Below are 13768 nucleotides of genomic sequence, written 5' to 3'. Positions count from 1 at the left end.
CATGCTCACAGTAAAGAATTTTTTTCTAATGTCTAATCTCAATCTATGTTCCTTCAATTTGAAGCCATTCCATTTAGACCTATCACTACATGCCCTTGTAAATAGTCTATTGCTACATCAGCCAATTCCCTCAGGACTCTCAGATGCATCTTATCAGGTCTGAAAGACTTATGTGTATTCAGGTTCCTCAGGTGGTCATGAACCGGATCTTTACTTACAGAGGGAGGGACTTTGATCCCCTAGTCCCCAAGAGAGGTTGTCATTGAAGACTGAGGCAAAAGAAGTTATTCAATATCTCAGCCTTCTCTTCATCTGCTGTCACCAGTTGTTATAACTGTTGCTATAATTGCCACCTTCTGTCTTGTTCCCAGTTCTGTAGCATGACATGATTAGTAGAAAGTTAGCTGTGTGGACTAAGTTAATTTGTGTGTTCACGTGTTTTGCATTAAATTCTCTGGTGCTCTGCAGTGCTCTTGATTATACTTCGAGTGGCGTTGCTAAGGAGCACAGGCTACCTGTTTGGAGCTTGACCTTACTGCAAAGGCCTCTACAAGAATCCAGCTAGAGTTTTTCAAGTGTATCAAATAGATGTGCTGGCCCAGATGTACAGGTGATGCCCTTGTTTCTTTTCTTTTTCTGGTTCTCTTCAGGCCAGCCTTCTGAAAGATATTTGAAGGTATAATTTTGTTCTTCTGTACGTGTACTAAAATAATTTCTAGCTATTTTCTGCATTGTGTCAGATTTCAGTCTTCTTCTTTGTCCTAAAAGTTTTTTTAAAACTTTTCTTTAAAAAAAAAAGTTCTTTAACAGTTCTAGTAACTACATAATAAAAACTGAATGTCACAGCAAAGTCAAATCATAAGAATATGACAGGATATATTGGCTCTTAACGAGAAAATCACTGTCTTTTTTTATCACATGGAATTTAGAAATAAGACATCTCACTACTGTAATAACCAACTTCGGATTTGGTTTGGTTTTGCATGCTTCTTTGGTTAATTCATTAATTTTATTTCAGTGGCTGTAGGTGCTATTTTGTCAGGCTTCATAATTCAGTTTTGCTGCTTGCAAGCTATAACGGTGACCAGAATGACTCCTGACATTCCAGTGCCACAGGGGAATTTAGATATACATTGTATTAATATTTGGGGACTTGTGTTTTTATTTTCATCTGTTCTTACTTAATAAACTGCTTTAATGTTCAGATGTTTGTATAAGAATTAATTGAAAATTTCTAGTTTTTTCAATTCTTAGACAAACTTTTTTTAGTGTACAAATGCTGTCTTGCAACTAAGCTGTTTAAAAAATGTATACTGGATCATGGTGTTGGAACCAAAGTAGTTCTTTTTATTTAATAGTTCTTATCTCAGGGTATTCAGTTCTGTGTAAATAACTTGGAGGGCAGGAGGAGCACCAAAATGAATAGAGATTGATTCTATACACATACTTGAGGAGGTAAGAGGCTCAATGCTACATATACTGGTCACATGTTGTATGAAACTCTTAGGGACTGGCCAGGCACATGATCCTATAGACTTTCTGCAGAGGGATAAAGACCATGCGTTAAGCACAGTGCTGATTTACTGATGGTTGAAGTGATGATTGAATTCAGTGAGTGTTGAAGTCTTCAGAAAGATTTGGCGAAAATGTACTTTTTGTACATTTTTATATATGCCATCCTGTAGTTAAACCATATCCTGTTGATTTGCTGTTAGTATCTCGAACTTTCAGTCAAAGATTCACAAAATGTTCAGTTTTCGTGGTTGCTGACAGCTGATCTCTCCTGCTGCCTTTGGCAGACACAGACAGTGGATGACAGGGTATGTTGTGTTCAAGTGCAATCTCTGCCGGTGGCAGGGTAGACCTCCAAGAGGAGGCATATGTAGCATCACAGAAAGAATATTCTGAGTTGAAGGGATTCACAAGGATCCATAAGGATCATATCCTTTTGGCTTTTACATGTAAAGTTTTGTTGTCATGCCTCTGACTTGGTGGTTTTTTAAGTTTGCTGTATGATTTGAGTTTTCCTATCTAGATGGGTAGATATTTGACAGCTAACATGCTATCAGGCCACAGAGTAGTTCTGTGCATCATGCCCTGCTGATACTGGTGGAAGGCTGCTTTCCTCTTTAAGTTTAAAGTTAAGCTCCAAAAGAATATTACAGTACAGAGAATCAAAAGCACTAGTGCTTGGTCTCAAGGCCTGAATTGGCAATATTGTAATTCAGCATTTCAAATAAAGTAAGCCCAGGGTTGAATAGCAGAATTGCTATTTAGCATGTTGTATTGGGTTTGTGTGGCCAGGTTCTGGAAGGTGGAGGCTACAGGGGTGGCTTCTGTGAGAGGCTGGTGGGTTTCCTCCAGAGCCAATTCCAGTCGGCTCTAGGATGGACCTGCCGCTTTCCAAGGCCAAGCCAATCAGGAGTGATAGTAATGCCTCTCTGATAACATATTTAAGAAGGAAAAAAATGTTATAGGGCAAATGTAAATTGCAGCCAGGGAAGAGCAGAGTGAGAACATGTGAACAACTCTGCAGACAGCAAGGTGAGCGCAGAAGGAGGGGCAGGAGGTACTGCAGGTGGGGAACCCATGATGGTTCCTTGTGCATGAAGGACTACACCACATGGAAAAGTGACCTATGTTGTAGCAGTTTGTAAAAAACTGTTGCCTGTGGGATGGACTCACATTGTAAAAGTTCATGAAGGACTGTCTCCTATAGGAGTGATCCCACGCTCTGACCAGTGGCAGATACAACCTGTCATGAACTGACCGTAGTCCTCCATTTCCTATCTCCCTGATCCACTGGGGGAGGGGGGAGGTAGAACTTGGGAAGGAGGGAGGGGTGGGGAGAAGGTGTTTTTAACATTTATTTTCCTTCTCACTCTTCTGCTCTGATTCTGTTTGTAATAAATTTAGTTAATATCCTTACTTCAACTCTGTGTTGCCTGTGATGGTAATCAGTGAGTAATGTATCTCAGTCCTTATCTCAACCGATGAGTCCTTCATTATATTTTCTGTCCTCTGTCCAGTTGGAGAGGGGAGTGTAGAGTGGCTTTGGTGGGTATCTGGCATGGAGAAGGTAAGTGCCTGTAGTCCCAGCTGCCAGGGAGGCTGAGCCTGATGGATCGGTTGAGTCCAGGAGTTCTGGGCTGCAGGGCGCTGTGCCAAGCAAGTGTCCAAGCTAAGGCCAACATCAACGTGGTGATCCATGGGGGAGCTGCAGGGCACCAGGTTGACTAAGGAGGGGTGAACCGGCCCAGGTCGGAGATGGAGCAGCTCAAAGCTCCCATGGTGCTTAGTAGTGAACAGGCCCTGCAGCATATCCTGGGCGTCACAGAGACTACTTGGGCTCCGTAGACTGTATTAGATCTGGCTGAGATGAAGTTCATTTCCCCATAGCAGCCCTCACAGTGCTGTGCTTTACATTGGTAGCTGCAAATGTGTTGGTAACACAGCAGTGTTTTGGCTACTGCTGAGCAGTGCTGGTGCAACATCAGCACTATAACATCTATGGGACCTATGGGACCAGACAGGATCCATCCCAGGGTGATGAGGGAGCTGGCGAAGAGCTTGCCAAACTGCTCTCCATCATCTTTCAACAGTCCTGGCTCTCTGGGGAAGTCCCAGATGACTGGAGGTTGGCAAATGTCACCCCAATCCACAAAAAGGGCAGCAAGCAGGACCCTGGCAACTACACGCCTGTCAGCCTGACCTCCGTGCCTGGCAGGGTTATGGAGCAGTTCATCCTGAGTGCAATCACACAGCACCTTCAGGATGGACAAGGGATTAGACCCAGCCAGCATGGGTTTAGGAGGGGCAGGTCCTGTCTGACCAACCTGATCTCTTTTTACGATCAGGTGACCCACCTGGTGGATGAGGGGAAGGCTGTGGATGTGGTCTATCTGGACTTCAGCAAGGCCTTTGACACTGTCTCCCATAATATACTCCTGGAAAAGCTGGTAGCCCATGGCTTGGGCAAGTGTACCCTCTCCTGGATTAGGAGCTGGCTGGAGGGCCGGGCCCAGAGAGTGCTGGTGAACGGAGCTGCATCCAGCTGGCGGCCGGTCACCAGTGATGCTCCCCAGGGGTCTGTGTTGGGTCCAGTCCTGTTTAACATCTTTATTGATGATTTAGATGAGGGGATTGAGTCCATCATCGGCAAATTTGCTGATGACACCAAGCTGGGAGGGAGTGTTGACCTGCTGCAAGGCAGGAGGGCTCTTCAGAGGGATCTGGATAGACTTGAGAGATGGGCTGATTCCAATGGGATGAAGTTCAATAAGGCCAAGTGCTGGGTCCTGCACTTTGGCCACAACAACCCCCTGCAGCGCTACAGGCTGGGCACAGAGTGGCTAGAGAGCAGCCAGGCAGAAAGGGACCTGGGGGTACTAATTGACAGGAAGCTCAACATGAGCCAACAGTGTGCCCAGGTGGCCAAGAAGGCCAATGGGATCCTGTCCTGTATCAAAAATAGCGTGGCCAGCAGGACCAGGGAAGTGATCCTTCCCCTGTACTCTGCGTTGGTGAGGCCACACCTTGAGTACTGTGTTCAGTTCTGGGCCCCTCAGTTCAGAAAGGATATTGAGGTGCTGGAGCGAGTCCAGAGAAGAGCAACAAGACTGGTGAAGGGACTGGAGCATAGGTCCTATGGGGAGGGTCTGAGAGAGCTGGGGTTGTTTAGCCTGGAGAAGAGGAGGCTCAGAGGTGACCTCAGCACTGTCTAGAACTACCTGAAGGGAAGTTCTAGCCAGGTGGGGGTTGGTCTCTTCTCCCAGGCACTCAGCAATAGGACAAGGGGCCACGGGCTTAAGCTGTGCCAGGGGAAATTTAAGCTGGATATCAGAAAAAAATTCTTTACAGAAAGAGTAATCAGGCAGTGGAATGGGCTGCCCAGAGAGGTGGTGGATTCACCATCCCTGGAGGCTTTTAAACTGAGATTGGACATGGCGCTGAGTGCCATGATCTAGTAAATGGACTGGAGTTGGACCAAGGGTTGGACTCGATGATCTCGGAGGTCTTTTCCAACCCAATCGATTCTCTGATTCTCTGATTCTATTCTATGATCCCTTCCCCCAGTCCAGGGCAAGATGCTGAGGGGTGACACAACTGACCAGCTGATTCAAACTAACCAAAGGGATATTGCATACCATATGAAGATATAAAAGCCAAGGAAAGGAGGAGAAAAGGGGGCATTCATTATTTGCAATATTTTCTTTCTGGAGCAGCTGCTACACATGCTGGAGCTCTGCTTCCTGGGAAGTGGCCTGACGTTGCTTGCTAGTGGGAAGCAGGAAATAAACCTTGCTATTTTCCTCTTTGTGTGCATGCAAACTTTCTCTTAACCTATGAGTCGTTTTCCATCTTATTCTCTCTTGCCTGTCCAGCTGGGAAGGGGAGTGACAAAGTGGCTTAGTGAGCACTTGGTGTCCCAAGGTCAACCCACTACATGTTAATGGCTCTTAGCATTTATAGGAATGAGCATTTCGAGTGGCTTGTGGATATTCTATTTTGCTTCTGAGTGAAAAAATAGCTGGCTGTTGTTTTAGCACCAACAGTATAAGACTTGACCATTTTAAGTATTTGGAACATCACTGCACTGATGGATATTTTGTTTCTGAGGCATGTTTCATCTCCAGCAAGGGAAGCCTATTTCTGTAGCCCTTGTCCCAGCCTGAGCTCATGACCTCCCTTTACTGGCTTTGGCGAGGCTGGAGGGGGTACTATATGTGCACTTAACATATTGGAGTGAACAACGTGCTTTACTGGTCTCCACTCCCTAACCATTTCCTCACATTTGGGATTGGATGGAGTACTGGATCTATAGCGTCCATTAAGCGAATGTGAAATAAGGTTTTCTCTTCATGGCGTGTGAGTGGTATAGATGGCAACAATAATATTGGCACATAATGGTACTTCCCGCTTTCAAAATTCTGAGGTCTGATACGTGTTAGTGTAAACATTTGGAATAAAACATTTTCTTTCCTTCGGGGTTCTTATGGTCTAGCTAATAGTGTTCTCTAGTACAAGCTTTCCATTCCTGTATAGTAGGGCTGTGTTTGGGTTTTTTCACAAGTTCTGAATTTTAAATTTTCTGCTCGTAAAAGTAGCTTAACCTCTGATTCTTTTCACAGCTTATTAAATTTTAGTAACCTTGTTTGTTCCCAACACATGACTTCCCCTAGTAATATGCTATTTTTGTTAACAATAGGAATAATAATTTATATTTCAACTTTGTGAATAACTGAAACATATTATCTTTTTCAGTAATAGCTGCTTTTCGAGGGACAGTCCCACATGGCTTATCGCTGGAGATTGGAGACACCGTTCAAATATTAGAGAAATGTGATGGTGAGTTCACAGCTTGGAATTCTAGGAATAATTAAGTTTCATCTACTGGTGGTTTAAACCCCACTACTATTAATTTATTTCCTTAAATTAATACATTTTGCAAGTCAATAATATCACACATTTTGGCCTCTTAATTTTTTCTCCCACAATGCCAGTGAGCTCTAATCTTTGTACTAATTAATTTGCAGTTCGTTAATTTTTGTTTACTAAATATATGTAGAAGATAAGAGTTATAACAGGAAGGAGTCATCATGATTCTTCTGTTTGCTTGGTACTTCTGAGGGAAGCCTGGCTGTCATCAAGATACTATCAAATTCACTCAAAGTCACAAGTTTAAATCTTAAAACAGTGTAAACCTTCTCTTCTGCCTCTGTTCTGAGGTAAAGAATGCAAATACAATTTTAGAAAATGTCTGTTTCTAGTGTAGGACAAATAAAGTTGCATTTTTTTCATAATCGGCTTCCTTAACACCTAAGGCTTACCTGTCAATTTGGGATTTTGTGTCATTTGGGATTATTTAGGTGGGATTTTTTTGGTTCATACCAGCATTCTATATGGTTAACCTTGTAAGAAATGTTCTTTTAGAAGGCATAGGATCTATTCTTTTGGACCAGGTGTATTATGAATTTTGTATAGTAATGTGGTTGATAAATTTAGAATGTGAAATAATTTGTAAATGTTTGCACTTAGTATGAAACCATTTCATTTTGTCTGGTGTGGGATCCAATGCCGAATATACCTGTTAGAAATGTTTAGGGATACAGGGTAAAAGTAATTCCTGAAATTGTGTGAATGAAGTCATCTGAATATGAGGTGGTTTAAATGAAATAACTTTCACTGTATGGAAAGTGTTTTAAATGAGTGCAGTCTGACAGCACTGTGTAATTTTTTTCCTGTCCAAAAGGGAAAGATGAAATCTGTTTTACATATGGAAATTATTTGCTTACTTTAAAAAGCAAAATGTTCTTTCTTCACAGGATGGTACAGAGGATTTGCCTTAAAAAACCCCAATGTCAAGGTAAAAGTCAATTGCAGTTTTACATTCTTTGACAAAAATGTATATTTACTTTTTAAGTGTTTATAATCTGCATCGAATTATTTGATATTTACTCTTAAAACTAGAGCTTAGTGTTAAGAAAATTATTGATATTGCTTTAATTAGATTTGTACATGGATTATCCTTCTGAAATGCTCCTGTGTATTAGGATGATACACTTTACAAATCCCAGGCTCTGGTAAATTTTATTTCATTTCTGATTTTTAGATTTTCAACTTGAAGGAAGTTAGGTTGAAGGAAAAAGACTACTGAAAATACAAATTGTAGATACTGTTGAAAAAGTTGGTTAAACTGTGCCTGCATTTTTTGATGCTGTGAATTAATTTAGAGCAGCCAATGGAGGCAGCTAGTTTATATGAGCCCCACGCAGAGTATCAATTGAATAAAAGATATGTGTTGTCACATAAAATATATGGTTCATTTTGTTTTCCTTTAATGTGTAGTCTTTGATTTCTACAGTAGCATAGCTGATGGTACTCTAATCCAGACTTCACTGATGTATTTTTTCTGCATTCAGACATGAAAAGTTATGAAATTTATATTTCAGTGTCTGTTCCTGTTGAATATGTTTAAGCTTTACCTGTCTTATTTGTCTTTCTGTTTTCTTAATCTCTCTTGTTTTCTTGACTCTGGAACTGTAAAGATTTTGTTTTTCATGGAAAGCAAGCTCTTAAATGATATGTTGATCCTTTAACCTGCTTTATTCTTTTTCTCTCTTCTTTTCCAAGACTATTCAGCAAAATAATGCACATATACATTAATTTCAGAGGTATCTAGGGACTTATGTCAAGTCATTGGTCTTTTGTGCTAAGGCCAACAGTTTCTGCTCACATAAATTTCCTTTAAATGGAAGGTCAATGTGAACAATAAATTTAGCCACAGAGTCTAATCTGATGTTTACTCCATTGACCTCATTGACATATATTACAATTTGATTTATAAACCTTGAACAGTTGTGGTTTATTATTGCATCTTCTGTGTCTTTTGTTGCAATTCTCACCACATGCTTGCTGTCAGTCTTGCTTTGTGGTCTGTCAAATGTGCGATAGAAGTTATGAATAGGTTTTCTAAACAGTACTTGAAATGAGATATGTATTTTCTGCTTTTCTAGTGTGAATGCAAACAGTTTTCTGAAATGGATTTTTGAAGGGAGTCTCTCTGAAAGTAAAATAATAAGGGCACCTTGTAACTCCTCATGTTATTGGTATTGCTCTGTCAAGATTCCTGCCTTGTTATTCTGCCAGCTTTGACAGTCCAAGAAATTATCTGTGGCAGCTGGTCTGCAGTAAGCGTGCATATGCAGCCATCCTGTTTTCTGGCATATTTTTACACCTGCAAGGCTGTATGTCTTATTGTCTTTGGGAGATGATCTCCTGAACTACTTTGCATTACTGAGGAATAGGAGCATTTACAAGGACAGTTGCCTCTGCATAGTAGGTGTGTTTTTGTCCAAATGCCTGTGTTAAAAGAAAATGGAACACCATCATCACAAAGGAAAGCTGAATGCAGCTGTGTTTCTTATGAAGAGAACTTACACTACAGCTCACTGCATGAGCTGTAGTGTATTATGTTCCCAGCCAGAAGCTTGACACTGACTTGCTTTATTTTGCATAATCTGATTTGTGAAGGTTAGTGTGCTGTAAGAGCAGCATGAATGTTGCAGCCATGTTACCTGTTGAAGTGAACAGTGGACAGCCCTTAAATAACTAGAAAGAACCACTCTGGGGAGGACACTGAGGGTCCATGACCGGCATCTGCCACAACTTTCATGTGCACTGCAGGGCGTAGTAGTCACCAAATAAAACTTCATTTTTACTTTCGGTATTAACTTACCTTTATTTTTATTGAACTTTGTTAACTTTTTTTTTTGAAAATCCCCATCTGAAAATCCCTGTTTTTAAGATGAGGTTTATAAGACGTTATCCCCCGCAGCTGCCTGTTTCTTGTCAAGGTGGGAATAATGAATAAACCCATCTAGCCTAAGGGATCTCTCAAGCAATCTTCTATATGTTCCTCATGTGTTTACCTTCTAGTTTTCTGAGATGTTCAACTCTACTGAATATAACATTTTAGTTTCTGTTAGAGCTATACAGAGTATTTATTGCATGCTTTCTGTTGTGTTTTTTGTTAATTATTTGGAGGACTTTTAATTCAGCATTCATTTGCATATTGAATGTTACTAGATGCTATGCTAATCTCATGTGAGGGGGCATTTTTACCTAAACTGTTTTATTTTTCAGGGCATATTTCCATCTAACTACATTCACTTGAAGAATGCGTGTGTTAAGAACAAAGGGTATGTGAAATGTGCTGATTTCAAATATTTAGACACGATCAGTTACTTATATCAAAGATCTTTTGATTATAAAGTAGTGATATCTTAACTTCAGCTTACTGCCACAGGACTTGAAGTGGTTGTCCTTAGCTAATGTGATACTCCCTCATGGTGATAAAATTGTAGTAATGTATTCTGGAAAACAAAATAGTGGATCAGTTTAATGGCAAAATAGTTCACTAAAGCTGTAAACGAATAGGGATTTTTTCCTTTACTTCTTTTCTTCAGGTGATGAAGAGCTAATATTTATTTTTGACAAAAGCTGATGTCTTTTCATATTTAGAAAAGTTGGTAAAACCCAGATTAGTTGGTTAAAAAGAATTTTAAAATTTTATTTTGGAATTCCAATGTTCTGACTAAAAGAAACACTGGTTTTTGATTTTTTTTTTAGTGTTATACTTACCTTGAGGGTATCACTTAAAAAAAAAATCAGTGATCTTAGCTTAATAGTTTTTCCCAAATTTTTACTTAATTTGTGAGCATTCACATTTTATCCTTTATCTGGATTTATTAATAGAGAAATGATACAAGACCTGTTTAGGTAAAACACATTTCTCATAATAGATGGATGCCTGAACATTAACTGTGTGTTACCTTTGTTTTGGGAGCATTAATGACTGACTATTATTTGTGATAGGCAGAAATAGTCATGAAGGCTGTAATCATATTTAAAAAGTTTCATTCTCACAGGTGAAAATGTCCCCATGTTACTGTCACACATTACTGTTGTTTGTGATGGAGTTCAAGCCACAAATGGTGTGTCATGCCCTAGGATCCTTTCTCCTTATAAGTGGTTTTAGCTAAAACTCAAGGTTCAGTGAAATAAAATTGTAAACCATCATAATAAAATAAAGCTTTAAGGTGAAATAATTTTTGTTAGTGGACACCATGACAGTACTTGCAGGGAGTTCAGTCTTTGTTGTCTCTGTTTTTCTTGTTGCTTAATGTTTCTTGTTCCAGCCACACCTCCTATAGCACCTCAGAGCCAGGGGCTGTCACATTGTTATGTTAATTTCCTGAAAGAGACAAAATATCATGAAAACAGTAGTCCAGGCATGAACAGCTAAAGTGGCAAGATCCCTTTAGAAATGGTGGGACTTACTCTGCTGTGGAAGTTGTTTTTGACATGCTTATCTTATAGTAAAAAACCTTCACCTTAATTTCTCTAGGACTAAGACTTTGTTTGGGGATTAAACTGTTGTCACCCAAAGTTTTTCCATGGAGATTAAATAAATATGCAAATAAAAAGTGTCGTGGTCTGAAGGAATGCCCGTGTAGATTGATAGACATCACTACTGGAAGGAAGAAGTCTACATGTTAGTAACTTCAACAGGATTAGTAATGCTTGTGTAATATCATGTGTTCTTCTGCATGTTACAGACAATTTGAAATGGTTATTCCAACAGAAGACTCTGTTATTACAGAAATGACATCAACTTTAAGAGACTGGGGAACAATGTGGAAACAACTCTATGTGGCAAGTACCCTGAATAATATTGCTTTGATTTAATGCCATCTCAAAAGACACACTGTTGTTTAGGTTCCCTAGTTTAGTTGGAGTACGTATTTCAGAAAAAAACCAAAACAGTTTGGTTTTTAACTGTTGTAATACCTGAAATATTTATTTTGAGCCTTATAGTGTTCTTTAACTTTGGCATCTCTTGGATACACATGTGTGATTTACTTCAGTAAAGCTTATTGGTAGATACCAAGACCAAAAATGCACCTGAATTACTGTTCATTGAATTTGTTTTCTTAACTGTAGAAGTAAATGTCTGTATACCAGTGTCTGATGGAAAATTGTGAAAAAGTACTGTCAGTCTAGTTCTCTGTAATGTTCCTATAAAGTCCTTTCTGGCTCTCGCTTAATTCAAGGGCTCTTTTTTCATTGGTTTTCTGTTACTTATAATGTTCGTATTTCCCCCTTTTTCTTACTGCAGTTTTCTTTTGTGGGCAGCTATTTTCTTCAATGCTGTTATTGCACATTCAAAGTACCCTGGCTTGCCTTCCTTCCAGACAGAAAGCCAAGACAAACAATAAATTAATGCCCATTTTAATGAGCTTATGAAGTGAATGAATGTGAAGTAAAAAGAGCAGATTTATCAAATGGCAATTTGTCAGAGCCCTTGGAATGCAAAAAAATTATTGATGAAGAGTAATGGTCCTTCTAAGTGAATTTTAGCTTTTCATAGCAATTATGCAGCAGAAATAGCTGTACTTTGTTTTTAATGCCATAGGAACAAGGAAAAGGGAAGTGGTCTTAGGGTTTATGGCAAGCATTAACAGTAAATTCTGAATAGTAGTGTTTTTTCAACTTCGTGTGATGAACCACGTAAATGGAAGTTGTAATTTCCTCTAGGTTCTCAGAAAAACATTATCAAGTAAAACTACTTAGAATTGGTGAAGAAAGAGTTAACAGTTTCTTCCCAAACAGAATTTCTTATATGGGGAATTGTTTATGGCCTTAGCTAATATATAATTAGAGTAGGAGGATGTGGCTTTAAGCAATCATATTCACATAATTTCTCCTACTTCACCGTAAGATGAACTGTCTGAACAAGATTCTGTCTGCATGATACTATTTATTTAAGGTTAGATGGTAGTGTATGCAGTTATATCAATGCAAGAAAAAGTTAAAAGACAATTAATAGTCTGTGGTTCAGAGTTTGAGTGCTCAGATGTATTACCTTTTCTACCCCTTATGTGCATGAATTCAGATAGTCTTGAATTAAAGATCATATATATTCAGTTTGAATGAGACAGCAGCACAGAATGAACATGCTCTTGGAATAAAACAGTGCTATGTCATGAAACAACTGAAACAACTTTTTTCTTGAATTTTATATTATATTTGTCATGTACATTAGACTGTGTTAACATGAGACATAAAGAGCTGAAGTGAAATACTGGAATGAATGTGGTGCAGAGACAGGGTCTGTGGTAAACTTTGAAATTATTTTATATACACACAAACATGCAGGTAAAAATGGTCACAGTACTATGGGGAAAAAAAGACTAAGAAGGGGTTTTCTTCATTTCCTCATCATGTCTGTGTTGATTAGGATTGTCACCTTATACAGGTGATGTAGAGACAATTTTATTTCTATCTCACAGAGGAATGAGGGGGATCTCTTTCACCGGCTGTGGCACATAATGAATGAAATCCTAGACCTGAGAAGGCAGGTCCTTGTTGGCCATCTCACCCATGATCGGATGAAGGATGTCAAGCGACACATCACTGCTCGTCTGGACTGGGGCAATGAGTGAGTAAATATGACAATAAATGAAAATAATGCAATAAAAGTTTAAGGTTATTGTTTTAGGCTGATTGTAGAATCCTGAAATAAGGAACAAGTTTCTAACAAGTCTTGTCTTTTTTTTAATGGGACTTTCTCCTTTATTTTGTTTCTGATCACTATGTTGTAACAGTGAAATATGACTTACTGTTTTGTTTTGCTTTTTTGTGTCAGTGTAGTTTATGTAACAGTGGTCCTGTCTGTAAGAGAATTTCATTGGAATATCTGCAACAGCCTTTTACGTCTTTTTAAAACATACTTGGCTAGAGTCCTGTATGATGCAGTTAGCATAACTCTGTGTCTTAACTGAAACTATATTGGCTGACATGGCTTCTTTTTTGACTTGTGTCACACAATTTAGTTCCTACTTGGGCATCTCTAACATACGGTTTGCTACTCTGCTCTACATCTTTCTTTCTTTTATATGAATAACTGATACGAGCTAACACAAATTCTGCTTTATTCCTGTAGATGCAAACTCATTTCCTTATTTTGTTAAGGGGATACAGACAAGCATCTCTTTGATACCATCGAGTCCAAATTAAAAATAATCTAGTATTTAGGCATTTGATGGATTTTCTTTTTGTCTTCTTTTCCATGGTTGTCGTTCAAATTAGTGGTACTAGTTCATTCACACTGTGCAATGTTCACAATAGTACAAAGGACAATATCCACATTGTCCACAATGTGAAACAGATTTAAAAATTGTGGAAAAATATATTAATTAATGTT

The 13768-nt window shown here is 39.1% G+C and overlaps 1 protein-coding gene across 4 annotated transcripts in view; it reads left to right on the top strand.

The window, feature by feature from the left end:
* The window catches only part of DOCK4 (dedicator of cytokinesis 4), a 250323-nt gene that overhangs the window by 93378 nt on the left and 143177 nt on the right, over nucleotides 1-13768 (top strand). For all 4 annotated transcript variants that reach the window (XM_071552419.1, XM_071552417.1, XM_071552418.1 and 1 more), the window contains exons 2-6: nucleotides 6265-6348; nucleotides 7326-7366; nucleotides 9646-9701; nucleotides 11121-11217; nucleotides 12855-13003. In XM_071552419.1, the coding sequence (XP_071408520.1) occupies nucleotides 6265-6348; nucleotides 7326-7366; nucleotides 9646-9701; nucleotides 11121-11217; nucleotides 12855-13003 (427 nt within the window). The remainder of the gene's footprint in view (nucleotides 1-6264; nucleotides 6349-7325; nucleotides 7367-9645; nucleotides 9702-11120; nucleotides 11218-12854; nucleotides 13004-13768) is intronic.

Source organism: Pithys albifrons, chromosome 3 (assembly GCF_047495875.1).
Source record: "Pithys albifrons albifrons isolate INPA30051 chromosome 3, PitAlb_v1, whole genome shotgun sequence".
NCBI lineage: Eukaryota > Metazoa > Chordata > Aves > Passeriformes > Thamnophilidae > Pithys > Pithys albifrons.
Note: the sequence above shows the minus strand (reverse complement) of the source record. Positions and strands in the feature narration are given on the sequence as shown.